The sequence below is a fragment of the Narcine bancroftii genome, chromosome 4, assembly GCF_036971445.1.
Source record: "Narcine bancroftii isolate sNarBan1 chromosome 4, sNarBan1.hap1, whole genome shotgun sequence".
In the NCBI taxonomy this organism is placed as follows: domain Eukaryota; kingdom Metazoa; phylum Chordata; class Chondrichthyes; order Torpediniformes; family Narcinidae; genus Narcine; species Narcine bancroftii.
This window is the reverse complement of record NC_091472.1, coordinates 235,417,285-235,440,597: the sequence shown is the minus strand read 5'-3', so window position 1 is coordinate 235,440,597 and position 23,313 is coordinate 235,417,285. Positions and strand designations below refer to the sequence as shown.

The window sequence follows — 23,313 nt, the reverse complement described above, 5'->3', positions numbered from 1 at the left end:
TGAGATAAATCACTGAACTGCTAAGCAGCCACTTGTATCTGCTGTTTACTGGAATGAGAGTGAGCAAGTCGACTTTTCCAGCTTCCCAATTAATGCTTTACCTAATTTGAGTTAATCGTTTATGCCAGTAATTGGCATCTGTCAATGCAGTGTTGTAACATCCTTTTCTGTCACTTATACAGTGACAATGAATAGAAATGTTTATTGTCACAGGGACTAAGATGTAGTGTAAAGCTTTGATTTGTGTTCTATCCAGGCAAAGTCAACCCATTCTTAAGTATAGCAGGCACTGCAATAATGAAACTAAAGTGTAGGCTGTGGAGTTACAGCCAGAACAAAAAGTGCAGGTACAGTATTACTAGGACAAAATGTGGAGAAAAGTGAAGCTAATTAGTGCAGGGTCATCAACTTTTACCACTGTGAGATCCATTTTAGAGCTGGTAATAGCAGGAAAGAAACAGTCCTTGAATCTGGAAGTTTGTGTTTTCAAGCTCGTGTGCCTTCTGCCCAATAGAAGGGGGGGGGGGTTAGAATAGAGAGGGTGATTAGAGTGATATGGCACCTTTAATAGGTTGGCATCTTTCCCAAGACAATAATGGGTGAAGACAAAGTGAAGGTGGGTCTGCGTCATGGCCTGACCTGCGTTCACAACTCTCTGCAGTTTCTTGTGGTCTTCGGAAGGGACATTGCCAAACCACGCTGTGATGCATCCAGACAGGATTCCTTCCATGGTGCCTCTTGATAACAGATACTGGGGACATGTCTGGTGGCAGAACCTGGATTAGATTGTTCCTACAGCCTGCATCAGGGCCATATTCAATGAAATAAAAACTGAAAATGCTGGAAATGTTCAGATCGGGACTTGGGTTTGAATCCTGTGCTGTTTGTAAGGAGTTTGTACGTTCTCCCCGTGTCTGCGTGGGTTTCCTCCGGGTGCTCTGGTTTCCACCCACCATTCAAAATGTACCAGGGTATAGGTTAATTGGGTGTAATTAGGAAGCATGCGCTCATGGCCCGAAAGAGCCTGTTACTGTGTTGTATGTCTAAATTTTCTAAAAATTAGTTTTAAATTTAAAATTTAAATTAAACAAATTTAAACCAAAGTCACTTTGCTCCTCCTTCCCAGTTCTGACTAAGCCAAGCCCAGGTCTGCACTTTAGTTCCAATTAGATCAACAGTCCACATCAGGAACCAAATAAGAGGACCCTAAGAGAGAGGGATGCAGGCTCTTCACCCCACGGAATCTGTGTCAACCATCAACCATCCATCTTGCACTGATCCCATGTTATTCACCCCATCTTCCCATCAAGTCCCCTCAGATCCTACCACTCACCTGCACAACTGTGGACAATTTAGGGTGGCTAATTAACTTCTCACCTCGCTTTGGGATGTGGGAGGAAACCCCACGTGGTCAATGGGAGAAGGGGCAAATTCTACCAAGGTTGGGATCGAACCCTGGTCGCTAGAACTGTGAGACGGTGATGCTATCCACTGTGCTCATGGGCCCCTACTAGGTGGCAGTGGGGGAAAAAAACAACCTTCTGATGTCCTATTTACATTTTGGAAAATCCTTACAAATTATTCTCAAACATATCAAGCAGGGAGTCCCAATCCTACATGTGTCTTCAAGCAATGTATTCCCCTCCCTTAATCTCAGTTTGAGATTTCCCTAACCTAAGGGAAAATATTCATCAATAATATTTTTATCTCCTTCTCCAGCTTCCCTAATTGTCTGGTAACTGAAATTATGCTTAATAATCTAATTGTGTGTGGACCTTGGGGGGTCATTAACAATTAAACAACTCAAATTAAGAAAAGCACTAATTGGGATGCTGGAACAGTTGAGCTGCTCATTCTCATACAAGCGGCAGATACAAAAAGCTGAGCCACTTTTCTGAGAATCACCTTATTTTACCTTCAGATGTTACTCTGGCTATATGAAACCTGACCTCGTATCTGCAAGGGAATGTCAGCAGAAGGGGCGGAGTTCAGCCCAAGTAACGAACAGTGACCCTCGGAGGCAGCTACCCAAGTTCTGAAGTTGTCATCATCTGCTGGCCAATGGCAAGCTGACCACTCCAGCTCGAGGGTTGAGGAGGTCCATGTGGTGTGGAAAATCACCAGGAGGGACCTACAATCACGTTGGACATTACTGATGATTCCTGTAAACTAGTAAGAGAGGCAATAACTCGTTGACTGGATCAGCTACAAGAGTCTCAGGAATGCTTTTCGTTGTTATTAATTTGACCTTCAGCCTGGGAGAGGAGCCTTGAGGGTGGAGCTCCACAGCAGCGGACCAACAAGGGACTCAGCAGCCCAATGCACCAGGACACAGTTGCTTGGGACCGGCTCATGGCAAACAGGCATCAGAATGGGGATCTGCGAGGGTGCCGATGCCAAGCTGAACTCCCAAAAAGCCTCGGATACTGACAGCTTCTTGATCACATCAAGGGAGATCAGAAGTGGGGACTGAAGAGGGAGTCTCGGATGCCTGGAGCTTGGGTTCACCACTGGACCGGACAGGAGGCCGTGCGGCTATGGAGGTTTCAGGAGCGCAGGAGCCAGTGTCATCCAAGAAGGTGGCAGGATCCATGGACACAGTGCACAAAGAGACTCTCTTTTGCTTCCCTTTCTCTTCTTGGTAGAAGAGCTGGACTAGTGATATCTCGGTGTGTGCATTTATGAGCAAACAAACTTTGTGTATTTATGCACTTGACAATAAAGAAACTGTAACCTTATTATTTGTACTTTTAAAAATAACCTGATCTGCTGAGTCCCTCCAGCACTTCGGATGATTCTGCACAGGCCCTGTGTGCTGAGTCACTGCTTTTGCTCTGTCATGAATCTATTTCTTCACCAATTACAACTAAAAACTCTGAAAGGTATGTGATAAATTGTAATACTTGTGACGAGAGGAAGGTGGATGTAGGTTCGACAGTAAGTAAAAGTCAGGAGTGGAACAGCATAAGAAGAGGCCCTTCGGCCCCCTATGGCTGGTTGGCAGATTGGGAGCTGCTTTATTGCTGTGTCAACGTCAAATGCACTCTGGAGGATCTCGGATTTCTGCAGTGCACACCTGACTCTGAAAATGGAAACTGACGTACATTACTGGATTTAGACAGATTAAGTGGGTAAGGTATGAAAGGATATCATCTAAATGTGGACAAGTGGGATGAGTGTACATTTGGGGGCGGGGTGGATAAGAAAGGCACAAATGGGCTGAAGGCCCATTTCTCTGCTGCAACATTATGAGAGTGTGTTTGTGTATGTGTGTGTCTGTCTGTCTCTATGATTGTGTGTCTATCTCTGTGTGAGTGTATATGAGTATGTGCGCATGTCTTTCTCTGCATGAGTGTGTGTCTGTCTGTCTCTGTGAGTGTGTGTGTTTGTCTCTTTTCTCTCTCTCTCTGTATGTCTGTCTCTCTCTCTCTCTATGTGAGTGTGTGCACCTCTGTGAATGTGTGTGCATGTGTCAATGTGTGCATGTGAAGATCACTGAGGTATCCCTTTCCTCCATTAACATTTATCAGGAGCACTGCTTAAATAGGGATCAAAGAATTATTAGGACTCTCCGTCCAGCACACAGTATCTTTGACCCACGATCAAGAAAAAGGAGGTAAAGGAGCATCAAAATCAGGACTGCCAGTCTGGGAAATGGCTTCTTCCTACAGGCTGTGAGATTGATGAACAGTGTCTTGTAACCAAGTAAATCATTCCAAAATATTTACATATATTTATATCTTTTTGTATGTATGCGATAATCATGTGCTGTGTATTGCATGTTCATGCATGTGCTCTGAGGTCCAGAGAAATGCTATTTAATCTGGTTGTATATGTACTATGAGATGATAAACAAGTGTGTGTGTGTGTGTGTGTGTGTGTGTGTGTGTGTGTGTGTGTGTGTGTGTGTGTGTGTGTGTGTGTGTGTGTGTGTGTGTGTGTGTGTGTATGTGTGTGTGTGTGTGTGCGCGCGCGCGCGCACGATTGGGTCTTTATCAGCCTACCTGTGATCATGCACATAGATGTGCAAGGATTGTAGCTGTGGACAGCTGTGTGGCAGTGCATTACAGCTGTGCAAAGGCACATGTGCCAGTGGGGTTGATATCACCTCAACTTGGGAAAAGAATGTCATTGGAATGCTCCCCACAAACACTACGTGCCCTGTTCAAATTTTCATTTTGCTCTTTTTCATTCTGGTAGAGCTGCGATGGACGACCGATTAGCTGTCTGTGCTTACAGACACCGAGAATTTTCACTCTGTTTAACTACCACTGGAGTTACCGATTAGATTGTCGGGAGAAGTGGCACGGCTGCCACGAGATGTGGTGTGTTGGATGGAAATGCAGCCCCCTCGTTTGACAAAGTTTGGGGCAACAGTGAAGCAGAGAAAAGTCAGCTAATCAAGGTGTTCAAATTCCACTGCACAGACTCCTTAACAACGTTGCTGTTCCACGAGCCGGGGGGAACAAAGTCCTTGCTCCTCTCAGAGAGATGCAAAAAATCCCAGGATATCATTATGGGGAAGATACCTTTTGGGGGTGGGGGGGGGGTGTGTGGTTGGTTGGGTTCCCTAATCCTAGCCAATCTTTTCTTTCTTTGGCTTGGCTTCGCGGACGAAGATTTATGGAGGGGGTAAAAGTCCACGTCAGCTGCAGGCTCGTTTGTGGCTGACAAGTCCGATGCGGGACAGGCAGACACGGTTGCAGCGGCTGCAGGGGAAAATTGGTTGGTTGGGGTTGGGTGTTGGGTTTTTCCTCCTTTGCCTTTTGTCAGTGAGGTGGGCTCTGCGGTCTTCTTCAAAGGAGGTTGCTGCCCGCCAAACTGTGAGGCGCCAAGATGCACGGTTTGAGGCGATATCAGCCCACTGGCGGTGGTCAATGTGGCAGGCACCAAGAGATTTCTTTAGGCAGTCCTTGTACCTCTTCTTTGGTGCACCTCTGTCACGGTGGCCAGTGGAAAGCTCGCCATATAACACGATCTTGGGAAGGCGATGGTCCTCCATTCTGGAGACGTGACCCACCCAGCGCAGCTGGATCTTCAGCAGCGTGGACTCGATGCTGTCGACCTCTTCCATCTCGAGTACTTCGACGTTTGGGATGAAAGCGCTCCAATGGATGTTGAGGATGGAGCGGAGACAACGCTGGTGGAAGTGTTCTAGGAGCCGTAGGTGATGCCGGTAGAGGACCCATGATTCGGAGCCGAACAGGAGGGTGGGTATGACAACGGCTCTGTATACGCTTATCTTTGTGAGGCCAATATTTAACTCTTAAAGCCTGAAACACATATTTTTGTGACTCTGTTCTGTACATGATGTCCATGAGATTAAAAAAAAACAACTGCTGGAGGAACCCAGGTTGGGCAGTATCTATTGGAGGGAGATGGACAGTTGAGGTGTTCGTGAGGTTTCTCCAGTGGAGAAGTAGTTATGCTTCAGAAAGTACCTTGCAGCCTATCAAGTTCCTGGAGATCTCCCACAGTCATGAAATAACATCCCACTGCTCCAAAAGTCTTTCAAAGCAATTGTGCCCCATGCCAATTCACTTCCCAAGCATTTTTCACAATTTGAAAAGGGTCCACTCTCAACATAAGTTGGCCATAGCTTTGTAATGAATGTGCTGTCAGTGGCAAGGGCCCCATTCCAGGCAGGATGTGCACTTGCTCCACCAAGAAGGAAGACTAAAAGGCGGTTGGCTCCATCAGGTCACCAGTGAATGTGGGTGAAGGCCTTTATAGTTAGAAGCTTTCTTCAATCAGCTCAGTTATCTTCTTGAAGACAGAGAAGGATGTATCCTGGGAGCCTGCACAGATCAGGTGTTGGATGTAATCACTAATATCTTTAATCTGTCCCTGTAACAGGCTGTAGATTCTACTTGTTTCAAGAAGGCCACCATTGTAAGTACTAAAGAGAAGCACATTAATGGGCCAAAATTACTGCTGCTCGGACACGCTCTATCATGAAGTGCTTTGAGTGTTTGGTCACAGCACATTTCAATTTCAGCCTCCCATCCAGCCTTAATTCACTTCAATTTGCCTCTTGTCCATGGCAGAGACCACCTCCCTGCCTCTCCATTCGGCCCAGGAACCCCTGGACCCGCATCAGTCCAGAACCATGGAACATTACAGCTCAGAAAACAGTCCCTTTGGCCTTCTAGTCCATGCCAAACTATTAATCTGTTTCATCCCACTGACCTATACCCAGTCCATAGCCTTCCATCCATGTACTTGTCCAAAAGTTCTACTGTCCATTGATGACTGCTCTTCCTTCCGCACCACAGTCCCTCATAAACATCACCAAACTTCAAGATTTTGGCATCAGCACCCAACTCTGCAGCTGGATTCTTGACTTCACTGACCACCATCAGTGAAGATGGGAACAGCATCTCCTCCACCATCACACTCAAACCTGGTACTCCCCAAAGTTGTGTACCCATTCATTCCTCCCCCCTCCATAACCACAACTGTACAGACAGTTACTGTGCCAACTCCATCTTTAATCATCAACTTCAGGAGGGAGGTGGGGTCAAGCACCTATCCCTGTCTGCCTCAGTGGTGCTGAAGTGGAGATGTTGGTTTCCAAGAGTAAACATTTATAGCCAGCTGCCTGAGACCAACCATGTCAGTGCAATGGTTGAGTAACACAGCAACACTTCCCCTTCTTGAGAAATCTAAGGAAGGCCGGCAGGTCCTCCACATCCCTCAACAACTTATACAGATGCATCAGTGAAAACATTCTTGATGGATCCATCATGGTTCAGGTGCTGCTCTGCGGAAGATTGGTAGAATCTGCAGAAGGCAGTGAACGCAGCTCACTGTCCTCCCACTGTCAACTCCATTGACACTTCCCACTTCCTCAGAAAGGCAGCCAACACACTGAAGGACCCAATGAACACCCACAAGCTCTCTTCTCCCATCAGAGAGAAGATTGAAGAGACTGAGATCATGCACTAACAGGTTCAAAGACCCTGCATCCATCAGGCTCCTGAATGAACGCCACACAACAGTGTTACCATTCAGCCCTTGTTTGGTACGAATTATCTTTTCACTGTAACGCTGAACATCACAATGTGGCTCTCACTCTTCTACTTTTACTTCATATCAGAATTGACTTTCTTCACTGTTCACAAAACAAACCCATCACACTGCACCAGGGATAATGAAACATGAAACTGAACAGGGAAAAAAAAACTGCATATCAAGCCTTAAAAGTGAGACATGAAGCTATAAATCTGGAGAGATTGAAATAGGTGTGTCTGCTTTCCCAGGAGCAGAGGAACATGACACAATTAGAGAAGCACAGAAAGGATAGATTGCTAGAATCTGGTTCTCATAGTGAGGTAACAAAAATTGGACTGCATATGTTTAAGGTGAGATGGAGGAGGTTTAAAGAGAATTTGAGGGGTAAATTTTTCACACAAAGAGGCTGGTATCTGGAATGAGCTGCCAGAGGAGGTGGTGGAGACAGGAAGGGCAAAGGTAATTAAAGAGGCATCTGGACAGGTAATTGAATGAGCAGGTCACAGAGAGATAAGGAATTAACTCAGAAAGTGGAATTAGTATTCCCCAACAATTTGTTGTTCTGGCTCAGATCTGTAAAGACAGGCATGATGGTCAGTATGGATGCGATGGGCAGAAGGGTCCGTTTCTATGCTCACATCTCTATGACAGCACAATAAGATGTATAAATACATGTACTACATGGCTGAGAATGATCATAGCCAGAAGATCAGGATAAATCCACAGAAAAGAGGACTGCAAAAATGGAGCTACTGATCACAAAACAACACCTGTTTTAGAGAGCAAATGAGACTGATTTGCATCCACCCTTCCCCACTCACCATCACCCAAACTTGTTCATTTTGTTTGGTTATTGTCATGGCAAATAGTTGAATGGTCACAAAACAAGATGCCAAAAATCTCCAAGATTTTGCCTCTTCTGGACTTGGCCAGTGTGAAGCAGCGCTCATTTTAAAAGCACGAAATGCTCTGAGCAGGCCTGGGGGGAGGGGGAGCAGAGAGTTTAGAAGCTGCTTGCACCTCAATAGACATGGTTCATTTAGTTTCAGCTTAGCCTAATGCAACAAACAGCTGTGTCTTGCCCAAGTTAGCAGTCACAAGAGCTCGAAAGCAGAGACTCCAGATTCGTTTTTGATAGACTACATTTCACGTTTGACAGGTACATAATCGAAAGAGCAAAATATTCAAAGCTATATCCCAACACGGAAGTATACAGTGTGGTCTGATTTGGTGCGCGGTTGTGCACCTTGAACACGCTACCCACAACCCCAACTGATCGCTCGACCAGACCATCAGCAGCAAGAGGTGTTGCCGCCAGTTCTGCAGCCACTGCTAGGCTGGCTCCTGGGAGCAGACTGCGCAATTTGAATAACGTATTACCAAAAATCATGCCCTTCCCTAAAGATCCGACTGCTTGACTTTTTGCAATCTCCCTGAGTTCCAGCAGAGCGAGCACAAACTCCGTGAGGACTTCTGACCAAAAGCAACTGCACCGCTCCTAGCCACATAACACATCAGGCCACTGACTGCCCCAGATCTTCTCAGCTCCACTAAAGAACACAAAGGCTTTAAGACCAGACATCGTCTCACGTTTCACAATTTTATTCTTCAAAAACTCAGCTGTTTCTTTTCAAAAAGAAAGTTTAAATTCCAGCAATAAAGAGGCATGCAAAAGCACAGTTTCTGCTTAGATTTGAAAATTTACCACAATCTTGATTGCTTCTTACCAGAAACAAAAATAAAATCGACCCGATTCCAGATAAAGCCACAGTGAACTGCCGAGTCTGTTCCTGGTTGTCATGAACACCAGCAGCGCAGAGGGATACAGGCAATGCTTTAAATCGTTCACACGAGAAATTCATTTTGCATTTTTCAATTTAGAAATTACTCCAGATAGAGATATCATTTTGACAATCCCCCCCCCCCCCCCACCCCCAGGTTACTTTAATCGTGCTTCATTTCCCTAAAACAAAAATGTAAACATTGGAGAGAGCCGCCAGTAGCATAAATAGCTGCTAAGGAATTAGCTCATTGGTGTCGCTGGTTATTGCAATTTTTAATTATAATGATTAAAAATGCAATAAGAGCACAACAGGGAAAGTATTAAACTTCACCAAAACAGGCATTACTGCAGAGTTGATTGGACATCCAAGCTATTAGACAAGGCACATGTAGTGCCATGCATGCAAATACAGTCTCTTTCACATACACAGAAACACACCACCTTTCAAGGTTCCTTCATCATTTGCACCAATACACAAAATGTGTTTACTTCTGTTTGCCCATAGAGGGACACAAATAGGCACCACTAGTCTGGGTCCCCCACCAAGTAGAGAAAAGGAAGCAAGAGAGTCCTTTCAGAGACTCCGAGTGGATCCCACAACCTCCTCCGATGTCGCTGTATCCTCTGGAGCTGCACTGCTTCCTGTCTGGTCCAGCGGTGAACTCAAGCTCCAGATGTCCGAGTCATCTCCAGTTCCCACCTCCCCCCCCATACGAGTTGGAAGCCGACAGCTCCCAAGGCCCTTCAGGAACCCTGCTCGCCATCAGCATGCCCCCTTCCAACGTCAAAAGCTTCAGATTCCATTCTCAGTTCGCCTGAAGTGCCTCATCGCCACTTCACCAAGAAGAATCTCCATTGCTTTAAAGTTCTCCCCATTTGTCCACATCTTTCTCTTTAGCCTTTGTTTCTTTGGTTGAACCTCCCAATAAACCTTGGTGAAGACTACAACTGTTCTGGTTAGTATCCCATGAACTTCTACTAAGTTCCTTTCCTAGTGCATTTTGCCAGTAATGAAGGTCTGAGATCCTTCAGTCTTCCTTCAATGGTGTGAACTAGCTGGAATACCTGGGGCAACATGATGAATAAAACGGTTTAGATTTTAACTGATGTTGAATGGCACCTCTGCTGGGAAATGGAAGCATGCAGAGCAAACAATTAGCAATGGCAAAACTGTACTCGATCTGAGATATATCCCACATAAGGTGCGCAGACAGTGATGCAACTGGAAAGGACAACTGACCAGATGTTTGCCTTTTCAAGAGTAAACATTCAAAGCCACACTTCTATAATAGGTTGAAAGTGCATCTGGTAGATTGCCGAGACATTCACAAGTCAACATGCAAGGCTTGACTGCTGGGATACACTGTATATCTATCGTCAGTAGGGCTAGTCTTGGAGATGTGGACAAGAATGATCGGAAGAGTTCTTTCCCCTGGTCTTAGTTCAGTGACCTCTGCTGAATAGCAAATGTCTACAAGGCAGGATGAGTTAAGACCTGAAGATATAGCTGGTTGGTTAACTCAACCTGTTTCTTCCTGGTCACAGTCACATTGATAATGGGTCCTGCTGTGCAGCAGGCAGAAGCTTGCTGAGCAGTCTTCAAAACCCTTCACCAAGATCTCGGAGCCCAGAGATGCCAAGGTAAGTTCACAAAGGGACCACATTCTCTGACAACATCTGGGCTGCTCTTCCATCTCCACCAATCCTCACCTCTGCTTTCGTCAGCTTCCTCTCAGGCATCCCACCTGCCCCTCTCCTTCCCTAGACTAGCTCTCACTGGCTAAGGAAGTTCACACCACAGCCTGTCTGCAACCACAAAGCAATAATGTAGCCTTGAACGATTTCTGGGAAGTGAGCTGGTTTGAAACAAGATGAGGTTTTGGCTGATCCTTGTAGAAGAGGGATTGGGCGTCTTTCATGGTTTTGGGAGATCTCCAAGAGCCTTACAGAGAGTGAGGTACTTTCTGCAGCATGACCGCTTGTATGTATTCATATATCCTGTGTACTGCTTTTGCTCCTTTACTCAAAACTCAGTTTGGGTGACCCTATCGTGAACAACTCTGTTCGGTCCAGAAGCACATCAACCAGGCACACACAAACTTAATTCTCCATTGCAACCCCTCTCTGACCAATCCATCTTGGGCCTCTTTGAAGACAATAGGACACGGGAATAGAATTAGCACATTTGGCCCTTCAAGTCTGCTGCATCATTCAAATCATGGCTGACGTATTCAATGTTTCAATGAAGGCTTGAGCAAAAGCTCTATATCGTCAAACTGAGCACAACGCAGCTCTCCAGAGTTAACAATTTCAAATAATTAGCACCTCCAGCATTTTATTTCACATTTCCAGGATCCCTTCCGCATTCAGATGATTCTGCCTTTTCACCTCCTCAGGACAGACCTGTTGCTTCCTATCTATCATCTCCTAGCATCTTTTACTATCACCGCCTTTATCACCCTATCTCTCCTGCCTTTCTCTGCATCACAGATCTCTCCTCCCCTCTCCCCTTTCACAGCATCTGATAATCTTTTACACTGACAGTTCTCAGTTTTGTCGAAAGGTCAACAAAATGAAACAATAACTGATTTTTTTTTTAGAAAGGAGATTATCCTAATGGAGTTGGTTGGGGTTCACATGAAGAAAACAGTGAGCCTAGAGGCTATAACAGCGCCAGCAACGCGGGTTAAAATCTGGCACTGTCTGTAAGGAGTTTGTATGTTCTCCCCATGCCTGCCTGGGGTTCTTCGGTTTCCTCCCACCCTCCAAAACCTACGGGGAGTTGTAGATTAATTAGGGTATTTGGGGAGCACAGGCTCCAAGGCCAGAAGGGCCTGTTACCGTGCTGTATGTTTAAGACAAAGATATTTCCGCTGATGTGGAATTCAAAGCTGGAGTCCTAGCCACAAGAACACTAATAAACTCAATAAGGAATTTTTAAAAAGTCAAGGAATTAGAGGAGAAACACTTCATACACCCAACAATCAGACATAGAAAGTAAGTAAGGCTTCAATTTTTTTTCTGGTTCTGTTTATAGATGTTTTGATTTGAGATTTTCATTTGTTGATTGGTTAAACTCGATCTTTTCAATGACAGAAAAACATACAAGACATGCATTAATGTTCTCTTTTGTAATTAACCAAATCAAAATTGGTAGTAACAACAATCTAATTCAGGCTTCGTCTCGATTTTTTTTTTACAGGTTTTCCTTTCATCGTTCAGTGGAAATCCTCCTCATTTCTGCCTGAGCTTTTGATCTCAGGGCCTGATTCCCCAGAAATTGACTAGCACCTCCCATAAATACATAGGAATGGACAGTGCACTTGAATAGAAGTGTAATCCATCACTGAAATCACAGGTCATTGCTGGGAGTGTTCAGAGGCCACAGTGCAACATCTTCCCCTGACCCTCCCCTCCAATGTAAAGAGATTGGTCGCTAATGTTGTCACTGTCAAATTTAATTCACAACTGTTTAGAGGTTGAAATTGGCAACTCCGACATGTAGCAGCACCTACACATGGGCTACAAAGTGGATATGGCTATGTCTGTGAAGGACCAGACTAAGCTCTGTATGTTATGAAAGCATCATAATGGATCCCCTTTACCATCGTCACATCCTGTTCTCACTGCTACCTTCAGGTAAGATACAGAAGCCTGAGACCAGCACCTCCTGGTTCAAGAACAGTTTATATCCAATAGCCATCAAGCTCTTGAACCTCTCCTTGTTACACTAATCAGTGACTGCTCTGACACCACAAAAGGACTGCGTGCGCTATTGCAAATCACTTTTTTTTGCACAAGGGTAACTGTAACTGTAAGCATGCTATCGACCTTCTTATGTATTTATTGTCTCTTTTCTTTCTTTTTTCTTTTCTTTGGCTTGGCTTCGTGGACGAAGATTTATGGAGGGGGTAATGTCCACGTCAGCAGCATGCTCGTTTGTGGCTGACAAGTCCGATGCGGGACAGGCAGACACGGTTGCAGCGGTTGCAAGGGAAAATTGGTTGGTTGGGGTTGGGTGTTGGGTTTTTCCTCCTTTGTCTTTTGACAGTGAGGTGGGCTCTGCGGTCCTCTTCAAAGGAGGTTGCTGCCCGCCGAACTGTGAGGCGCCAAGATGCACGGTTTGAGGCGATATCAGCCCACTGGCGGTGGTCAATGTGGCAGGCACCAAGAGATTTCTTTAGGCAGTCCTTATACCTCTTCTTTGGTGAACTGTCTCTTTTAATTAAATGCAATTAGCTTACTGTTGGAACTTTTCTTGACAAATACCTGTTTTGCTGCACAAGTAAGAATTTTAGGGCAAATGAACATTGTACAATGTGTATGACAATATACTCATTATCATTATGTACTTACATGCAAACTTGGATGATACGTTAAGAGACCATTATCACACAGCGTTACATATTTCTTCTTCCACTCTTTGTTCAGTGACTTCCCACTCCTCTTAAGTAGCATGCCCTTAAACAAAGGAGAACAAAGAAGATTTAGGATTGCTCTCTCAGATTTACGAAAGAGCGTGTTTCCCTTTTGAACATCAAATCACTTCAATTGTGTGGCTAAACAATGCATGATCTTTTGCTGTCATTTTTTTTTAATATTCTGGAAGTTTAAAGCCCAAATGCACTCATTATCTGCAGACCAAGAATGGGCTGAGCCAGACTCAGTGGATGAACCCTCACAACCATGAATGGATTCATTTCATAGTATATGCTTTCCAACAGCGCAGGGAACTGCTGTCTCCCAGAGCCAGAGACCCAGGTGCCATCCTGACCTCAGGCGCAGTGTGACTCTCTGGTTTCCCCCAGGTGCTCGGTTTCTGCCTACATCCCAAAGATGTCTTGCCTGGCAGGGTAACTGGCTACTGTAAATCATTGCTGATGTGTCAAATCTGGGGGGTGGCGATGAGAAAGTAAATCGAGATTAATATAAGATTGGTGTTAAATGGTTGGTGCAGTTCTGATGGGCTGAAATGCCTGACCCCATTCTGCATCGTTCTCTAATTTTACAAGGTAAACATAAAACTATGCTGGCTCCACAATATCCAGGAACATAAATAACGGTTACTCTATTGGTATATTGGTTATCATTCCTTTTTTCTTGTCTTAAGACACCTCTTTTAAAAAATCTAAGATTTACCTGATGTAAGACAATGAAGGATCGATTACCTTTCTAATTAAAACAGAGTGTAAAGACCAGAAAACATTTTCTCATTGCAATATCTGACACAAAAGTTCAAACATTCTCAACATGTTTCCCCAAAGACTTCTTTCTGAATAATTTGTCAAGTTATTATTAGTCCCTGGAATTTCCTTCCCCTCCATGAGACAAGTTGGTACAAAGGACTTTGGCCCCCAATTAGCAAAGCAACACAGTATTTGATTGCATGCAGAAGTTAATGAATGTTCTCCAATGCTTTATTTTGAGAGTGTTCCTCTCCAATTGGGTCCTACCACATAATTCTCTGACCTTTCACCAAATCCACCCAGAGCATGTGACTGAAATCTAGTGGCCTTTGATGCTTAGAACTTGGGTTCACATCCAGCCCAGCTATTCTGCCTGAGGATCTCGTGGTGCACATTTTAGACCAATTTCACTCTGGCAATACGTTGTCAATCCAAAGCATTTACTTTGCAGATAAAGATGCAATCTCACCTTCAATCATTTTTGCAAGATTCTGGTTCACAACAGAGTCCCTAAGACAGGGGTGTCAAACTCAAATTCACGGAGGGCCAAAATTAAAAACTTGGACTAAGTCGAGGGCCGAACTAAATATTTATTGAAAATTTTCAACAACATTTGCATGTTTTCTCTTCTTTCAACATATTTAATGTTAAACTTTAGGATATAACTTTAGGAGGATAATGTTACAGGTCAGGAGTAGGTAGCTCAAGTTCTCCCTTTGCTTGACCTGAGGGAAACATATTTGGTCCCTGTGGAGATGTAGTCAGCATTCACAGGCTGTGTCCATTTTGGCCTGCATCAGGACTCAGCATTTCCTGCTCACTCCTCAGGCTCTAGGCCTCTATTCACCCTTGACCCACCATCCCTCTACCTGACCAGTCCTTTACCCAACCTCTACTCACCCCTCACTCCACTCGCTCTGCCTCTACCCACCCCATCCTATACACGCCCCTCTACTGCCTCTCCCCTCAACCTGTTCCTCCCTCTACCCGTCTCTCACCCTCTAATTACCCCTCCCCTACTCGCCCTGCCCCTCCCATTTTACCTCTTCCCTATCCACCCTTCCTTCTACTCATCCCTCCCTCTAACTGCCCCTCGCACCACCATAACTTCCCCTGCCCATTACTCCTCACCTACACCCTCTGCCCACCCCTGCTTACCAACCCACTCAGGCCCAGCGCGCTGTCGATCAGCCTTTGCGGACAGCCACCATCTCTCTCTTCACGTGCAGGGCCGAACCAGCTGTCCCTGGGGTCCGCGCGGGTGCAAGCGCTGAAGGCCGTGGCGACCGGGAGAAGTGCACTCGAGCTGTGGAAGGGCCGTCCGGTGCCAGTCGCGCAGGCTCGCGCTGCCCGGGGGCCGTGCGCAGACTGCCATGCCCGTCGCGCCGACAGGAAATCACAGGCGCTCGCCAATCCGCCGCACCGCTCGACAGGTGGGAGAAGTGACTGGTTGTGCGGGGAGCCTTCCAACTGGCTTGCCGGCTGATGACATCGACAGACTTCTCGTGTTACAATGGGGAAGGATGTGCAATGAAGGGGGAGGATGGTGGGGGTGACATTACCAAGAAACAGCATCAGCTCTCGCTGCAGGGTGGGCCACCTCTAATACATTTTTGAAATGATCTTGCGGGCCAAATATAATTATATTGGCCCGCGGGCCAGAGTTTGACATGTGTGCCCTAAGACATTGGAGCAGAAATAGACTATTCAGCCCATCAATTCTGCCCCACCATTCAATAAAGAACTGATCCATTCTTCTAATCAGCTCCACTGCCTGGCCTTCTCCCCTAACCTTTGATGGCTGGCTAATCAAGAACCCATCAATTTCTGCTTTAAATATACTCAATGAATTAGCCTCACAACTGCCTGTGGCAACAGAATCACCCCTCTCTGACTAAAGAAATCTTTCCATGCCCTTCAATCCTGAAGTTGTCCCCTTTTGTTATAGATTATGCCACCAGGGAAAAAAAAAACATTTTCTTATTTATTCCTTCCATCCCTTTCAACATTTGAAATGTTTCAATGAGATCTCCCCATATTCTCCTAAATCTCAACAATTACAGGCTGACACCTATCAACACACCCCATATGATAACCCTTTCTTCCCCAGAATCATCCTCTGAACCTTATCCAATGTCAGCATATCCTTTATTGAATGAGGAGCCCAAAACTGCTCACAATATGCCAAGTGAGATCTCACCAGTGCCTCAACATCTCATCTCTGCTCTTAGATCTTATTCCTCTTGAAATGAATCCAGCATTGCATTTGCCTTTTTCACTATTGACTCAACCTTCAAGTTTACCTTCAGGGTATCCTGCATGAGGACTCCCAATTCCACTTGCATCTAGAAATTTTCAATTTTCTCCCCATTTAGAAAATAGTCTGGCTGTTTATTTCTTCTACCAAAGTGCAAAACTATGCACTTTCCAACAATGTATTTCATTTGTCAGTTCTCCGCCCATTCTCCTAATCTAAGCCCTTCAGCAGCCTCCCTGTTTCCTCAACACTAGATGCTTCTCAAATTATCATCGTATCATCTGCAAACTTGGCCACAAAGGCATTTATTCCATAATCTGAATCAATGATATTCAGATTCAGAATCATGTTCATTGTCATCAACACATGTCAAGAAATTTGTTGTTTTGTGGCAGCAATATTATTCATGATAGATGCAAATTTGCTATTAAATATGGTCCGTAAATACAATATTTAAAAATAAATTTGTGCAAAAAAGAGAAGAAAGTGAGGTACTGTAATCTGATGGTGAAGGGGAAGAAGCTATTTTTGTATTGTTGGTGATCGTCTTCAGGCTCCTCTACCTCCTTCCTGATGGAGGCAGTGAGAAGAGGGCATGGGCTGGGTGGTGAGGGTCCTCAAGGCTGCTTTCTTGAGACACCGCTCCTTAAAGATGTCCTCAGTGGAGGAAGATTAGTTTAAACTTCCAGAATTAGTTCCATGATGGCTGAGTTTACAGCCCTTTTCCTGACCTGTGCAATGTCACCTCCACACCAGACAGTGATACAACTTTGCAAGAGTCTTTGGTGACATACCAAATCTCCTCAAACTCCTAATGATTGCATCGACATGATGGCCCCAGGATACATCTTCAGTGATATTGACACCCAGGAAGTTGAGGTCCTTGCCCTCTCCACTGCTGCCCCCCCCCCCACCCATGAGGACTGGTATGTGTACCCCCTTCCCGAAGTCCATCCTTAGTTTTCCTAATGTTGAATGCAAGGTTGTGACACCACTCGGCTAGCTGATCAATCACACTCCTGTACGCTTCCTCATTGCCCTCGATTCAAGTTCTGGAGTCATTGCTAGCAGCACAGAAACTCTCTTTATCCTGTGCAGTGCACACTGACTGTCAACCCCACTACATTTAATTCTCCCCACATTTCCATGAATACCCTTGATGCTACCACTCACCTACATATTTGGGATAAACTATGCTTACCTACGGGCCTATATGTCTTTGGAACGTGGGAGGAAACTGGAGCCCACTCCAGGTAAAAGCCTAAGGTCAAAGGTGCAAACAACATTGAGGGTTGGGATCGAACCTAAGTCTCTGGCACTGGAAGGCAATGATTCTACCAGCTGCACCAAAGGAGCATTCCACTCCACAGCTGTCTTCTACTCCACAGCAGTTAAATCCCTCACCTTAGATATACAGCATGATAACAGGCCATTTCAGTCCGTGTCCATGCTGCCCAATTTAAACCCAATTAACCTATACCCAGGTACATTTCAAACGGTGGGAGGAAATCACAGCTCCCAGGGGAAACATGGGAAGAACGTACAAACTCCTTCCAGACAATGTGGGGTTTTGAACCCTGAACCCTGATCACTGGCGATGTAAAAATGTTGTGCTAACCGCTACACCAACGTGCTGCCCTTTATTAGCAAGCAATTGGTTACAAAAAGAGAATCTTTATCTCCTGCTGACTTATACCAAGGGGAATTTTCATACCCTTCACTTGAGTATTTCATCCACGGATACTGCCCACACAACTTTCTGAATTGTGAGCGTGGACCAGCTCAACCATGGGATATTACATGAAACTTTGATGAACTTTCAGCTGCAGCCTGAGAATGTGGGTCACTTCACCAGAAAACAGGAGCAAGAAGCCTCCCTTATCATCAGCTGGCTGCACAGGAGAGCACACTGCCCTACCATTGCTGCACTGAGATCATCAGGCTTGGAATCAATTACATTGTGAAGCGATAGACACTGGGGCTTCGTGGGAAATTAAGCAAACAGAAGGCAAAACTGAACGACATAAGAAATGCAAGTGCTGGAATTTTGAGCAAATAATGAGAAGCTGGAGGTTCGTAAACTTGAGAAACAAGACAGCTTTAAATCCAAAGGAATGAACTTCAAATTTTCTAATTTTAGGTAACCCCACCTTTGTTTCCACTGATTATATCTCTTCTTTATTTATCTCCTACCAGTGGTCTCTCCCTCCAGGTGCCTCTCCCACCTTCTATCCAATACCCTATCACCTTTTACTCACTCCCCCTTCAATAAACATCGTCACCCCTTCCTTCTCTCATCTCGATGAAAAGTCCCAACCTGAAACTCAGACTGACCATTTTTACCCATGGACGCTGCCTGACCTTCTGAGTCTCCCCAGCTTCTCGCTGTTTGCCAAAGATAAACTGCATAGAAAGAATTTAAAGAAAATTATACACACAATTTTTAATATTCTAGAACTTTTCTTAGGTGATGGTTTGAATAACTTCCACTTTCTGAACAGGAGAAAGGAAAAATAATTAAATCAAGATGGAATTAGTGGCAATGGTATGAGTAAAAAGAGAAAGTGAGAAGGGTAAGGAAGCTTTGGAAAAAGGGATCCAACCATCTGCTGTGGAAGGTGAGGGAAGAGGGAGGGACAGGTCAGTCAAGTTGAGGAACAATGTTACGAGCCCAGAGGACCCCAAAACCCAGCAGCAATAGATATTCACTAAGAAAAATGGTTATTTAAACAAATTATCTTTAATTATCTTTAAACATGAAAACAGAATCACACTTTAACTTATCACTATTGACTAAACTAACCTAACTTAACCCCCTTCTAAACACACGTGTATGTAATGTGTGTGTAAGTTCAGAAAAGTTCTTTGGTTCACACTCCAATTTCACTTCTCATTCCTCCAAGTTCACTGGTTGCAGGCAATTCTTATACTGTGAACTGAATTTAACATTTATAAAGTTCACCAGGTTTTGGTGCTTGAAAGGTAAATGGTTACCACTCCGGAAAGTTCTTGACGGTTTTCAGAGAGAGATTTGTTGTTCCAGGACATCTACAACTGATTCCTTTTTAATTTAGCCACTCCAGTGACTTGCTGACGAAACTTGCCCCCTTTCAGGTTCTCCAGATGATAATCTCTTTCTTTCAGGTCACCACAGAATACCTTTTTCTTTCTCTTATTCCAAGTGAAACATTAGACAACCAGTCCTCTACTCTTGCATGAACCACAAGGGCTTTGACCAAGCTGCCTTCCAAATGGGGCTTTCCACAAGCTTGCCAGCTTGTCCTGTTCCAGACCAAGATTCTGGTGCTGGCTGTAATACTATACAAGTGATCTGTGGATGTGTGTGTCTTTCTCTCTCTCTCTCTCTCTCTCTCTCTCACACACACACACACACACACACACACAGAAAGCCTGTTTGACTCTCTCTGCTTGCAAAACCACACGACCCTCTTAGAACAGCAAGTTCTCTTCCAAACAATCTGTGGCTCCCACAAGATATTTCATCTTTTGCCTTTTGAAAACAGCAATCCATTAGTTAAGTCTCTTGAGCACTCTCCAAAGCTCTTGGCCCCCACATGTCTAGCATGGGGCAGAGCTCCAAAATTTTAAATAAGATATGTTTTAAAGTGCTTGTATGTGACCTACTCTAACAAACCTTTCCCAATCTATCTCCCAAAAATATATCTATATACCCCTGCTCTTTGTGATTCTTACAAATGACCTGGATGATGAGGCAAAAGGATGGGTGAGTAAGCTCATGGATGACATGAAGGTTAGAGGAGTTGTGGATGGAGCTGTAGGTTGTTGAAGGTTACAAGAGGATATAGACAGGGTGCAGAGTTGGGCAGAAGATGGAGCTCAATCAAGATAAGCATGAGGTGATGCATTAGGGAAGGACAAACCAGAAGGTTGAGTACAGGGTTAATGGTTGATTACTTAAGTGTGTTACTTAAAGGACCTTGTGTTCAAATCCATACATCCCTCAAGGTCACCGCACAGGATGATAGGTTAGTTAAGAAGGGCTTTGGAATTCTGGGCTTCATTAATAGGAGGATTGAGTTCAGGAGTAGAGAGGTCATTTTGCAACTCTACAAATTTCTAGTAAGACCTCACTTGTGTATTGTGTTCAGTTCGTGTCACCTCATTTTAGGATGGATGTGAAAGCTATGGAGACGGTGCAGAGGAGATTTACCATGATGTTGCCTGAATTGGAAAACAAGTCTTATAAGGCAAGGTTTGCAGAGCTAGAACTTTTCTCTTTGGTCTGTAAAAGGATGAGAGTAACTTGATAGAGGTTTACAAGATTATGAGAGGCATAGATAGGATGGACAGCCAGCACCTGTTTCCCAAGGCAGGATCAGCAAACACCAGAGGACATAACATGTGTACAAAATGAAGGGAGGGATGTTTAGGGGAGTCATCAGGGGTAAGTTTTTTTAAACACAGAGAGTTGTGAGTGCCTGGAGTAAGGGGTTGCCAGGGATGGTGGTGGAGGCTGAAACATTGGGGGCATTTGAGTCTCTTAGAGAGGCACATGGGAGAAGGAAAAATAGAGGGTTATGGGGTAGGCAGGGTTTGATAATTATTTTAAGGAATATATGGGTCTGCACAACATTGAGGGCCGAAGGGCCTATACTGTGCTGTAGTACTCTATCCCCTTCACAAACAGGGAATCTAGTCATCGGCTCTTTATATACAGGCAATAAAGACTGAAGAATACAGCAGAGGAACAAGCCCTTCAGTCCACATGGCTGTGCTAAATACGATGGCCAAATTAAATTAAAATCCTGCTGCTTGCACTTGTTCAATATTCCCTCCAATCCCCTCATATTCATCTGTTTGGCTAAAGCTTCTTAGAAACTACCATCGTATCGGCTTCCACCACTACATGTTAAAAAAAATTTGCCCTGCAAATCTCCTTTCAGCTTTCCCCCCTCACTCTGCATGCATTCCATCCCAAGTATGTGAAATATTCTGACTGTCAACCTCATTAATAATATTCATTGTGGTGCGCTTTCAAACAGAAGCAAACACACAAAACATAAAGTCCGTTCTACAGGCTTTATTCAACATAAACTTCCACAGAGCTGGCTGTGAGAATGCTGTTGCAAGCTCTGAGACTGGCCTCAAAGAGCTGGATCTAGCTTATATCTCGGAGAGTGATTGGCAACCGACTGGGTGGGGCCTGGTCCATTCAGGTCGGCTGATTGACAGCCGGCCAGATGTTGCATTGTCCTCCAGTGCTCTTCTGCAGGTACACAGGTTGCCCCCTGCAGTAGGCTGGTGGTGTACCACCACATTCACCCCCTTCTTTAAAATTGTCTGGGTTGGGGGGGGGGAGGGGAGGTTGGAGTCCACGGTCTATCAGAGCCCCAAAACATATATACAATATTTACAGGTTTAGACGGTCCAGCGGCCGTCAGAGTCTCTGCGACCGCTACAGGGTTGGCTCCTAGTCACAGATCGACGAGGGTAGGTGGGGACAGGAGTGGCTGGTGTGGTGCAATGTGGTGGGGTGGCCAGGGTTGAGGTGTGTCTGAGGCGTTGGATGGGAGGGTGGGTTCATCCCCAATGGTTGGAGTGAGTCCTGGGTGCCCGGGGAGGTCTTGGGTGTTCCATAGCTGTCTGGGGTTGGGGGAGTGTGTCAGGCTGGTGTGGTCCTGGGATGAAGGATGCTGTTGTACAGTGGTGGGTGCTCCTGCTGGTGCCTGGTCCCTGGTTTAGACGGTATCCTCCCTGCCACTGCTGAACCTAATGTAGGCATAGTTATAGTTTGTGTGTAGGAGGAACACCTACTCGACCAAGGGTTCGGTCTTATGTGCCCACATGTGTCTATGCAGAAGTACCGGTCCTGGGGACATGAGCCATGCTGGGAGTGATGTTCCCATCATCGATTTCCTGCTCGTTGATTTTGATGTCCGTCATGGAGCACCTGAGGCCATGAGGGATGTCCCTGGTCAGAGTGGTGGCTGCTAGGACCATCTTGCAAGAGGTGAGTTTTCACCGGTGGTGTTCTCCGTAGGCGTGGGGTGTGGTGGGTGGCGATTGGCGGTGTCCGAATCCATGCGGTGCGTCAGTAGGGTGGCCTGGTCAGTGCCCGTGTTGACCACATCATCATCGTCATCAGTATTGTGTTCGTTGTAAGCCTGGGAGGGCCCGGGTGGTGGTGGCGCCTGCGCTTGACAGTCCCAAGATGGCGGCAGCACGTAGGGGTGCTTGGCGGCGGCATGGCTGGCTTTCCTTCCCGGCTGCACTGGTTGAGCTGGGGAAAGTGATGTCACATCGTTGGTGCTGGTAACATCATCGTGGGTGGCGGAAGTGACGTCACTCCATGGACTGGAACTGGCGTTGTTGTAGTCCGTGGACGTGGCATCTTAGTGGGGCAACGATGGCAAAGACAAGGGCTGGTCCAGGCGCATGGCGTACACGCGGCGATCACTGCCAGTGAGGACAGAATTTGAGGCGCCGAGGTTAGGGAAGGAGATCAGAAATAGCTGCGGGGGCCAATGGTGCCACCTGGCAATCGGACGTGGCCGGGACCGGGAAGGAGGGGGGCTGGTCGGAGAGGGCCGCCGAACTGCTGGCAGGCTTTGAAAAGCATACTTTAGCGAAGTGGCCTTTCTTGCCACATCTTGAACAGTACCGATTTCTGGCTGGGCAGTTTTGGCGTGCTCTATGATCTGACCCACACCGGGACCCACAGTACTTACAAGGGCGCGGGGCGCCCACAGCAGTGATGTTTTCATCCACCATCTGGTTTTGGGCCACAGCTGCGGTCTGTGTTGACCACGAGGAGACCTGGGGAAGCCTGGAGTCAAAGGCTTCGGTGTGCAGGGCAGCTGCCTCCAAGGTTCAGACTACCTCCACTGTTTTGGCCAGGTATTGTCCTCCAGCAGCTTCTGCCTGACAGCTCTTGCGCGTAGACCCCCGACATAGGCGTCTCTGATCAACCTTTCGACCCCTCCCCCTTTCATTCACCCTAGGTTCTACCAGACACGGTCGGGCTAACCCACATAGGGCTCCCAGGTAGGACTCGGCCGTCACTCTGGACAGCCGGGCACGAATATTCAGAA

At 45.8% G+C, this 23,313-nt stretch overlaps 1 protein-coding gene across 4 annotated transcripts in view; it reads right to left on the bottom strand.

Annotated features, from left to right (window-relative positions):
* Positions 1-23,313, bottom strand: part of agap1 (ArfGAP with GTPase domain, ankyrin repeat and PH domain 1) — a 786,550-nt gene that overhangs the window by 283,949 nt on the left and 479,288 nt on the right. For all 4 annotated transcript variants that reach the window (XM_069934384.1, XM_069934385.1, XM_069934382.1 and 1 more), the window contains exon 10: positions 13,154-13,258. In XM_069934384.1, coding sequence (XP_069790485.1) covers positions 13,154-13,258 — 105 coding nt within the window. The remainder of the gene's footprint in view (positions 1-13,153; positions 13,259-23,313) is intronic.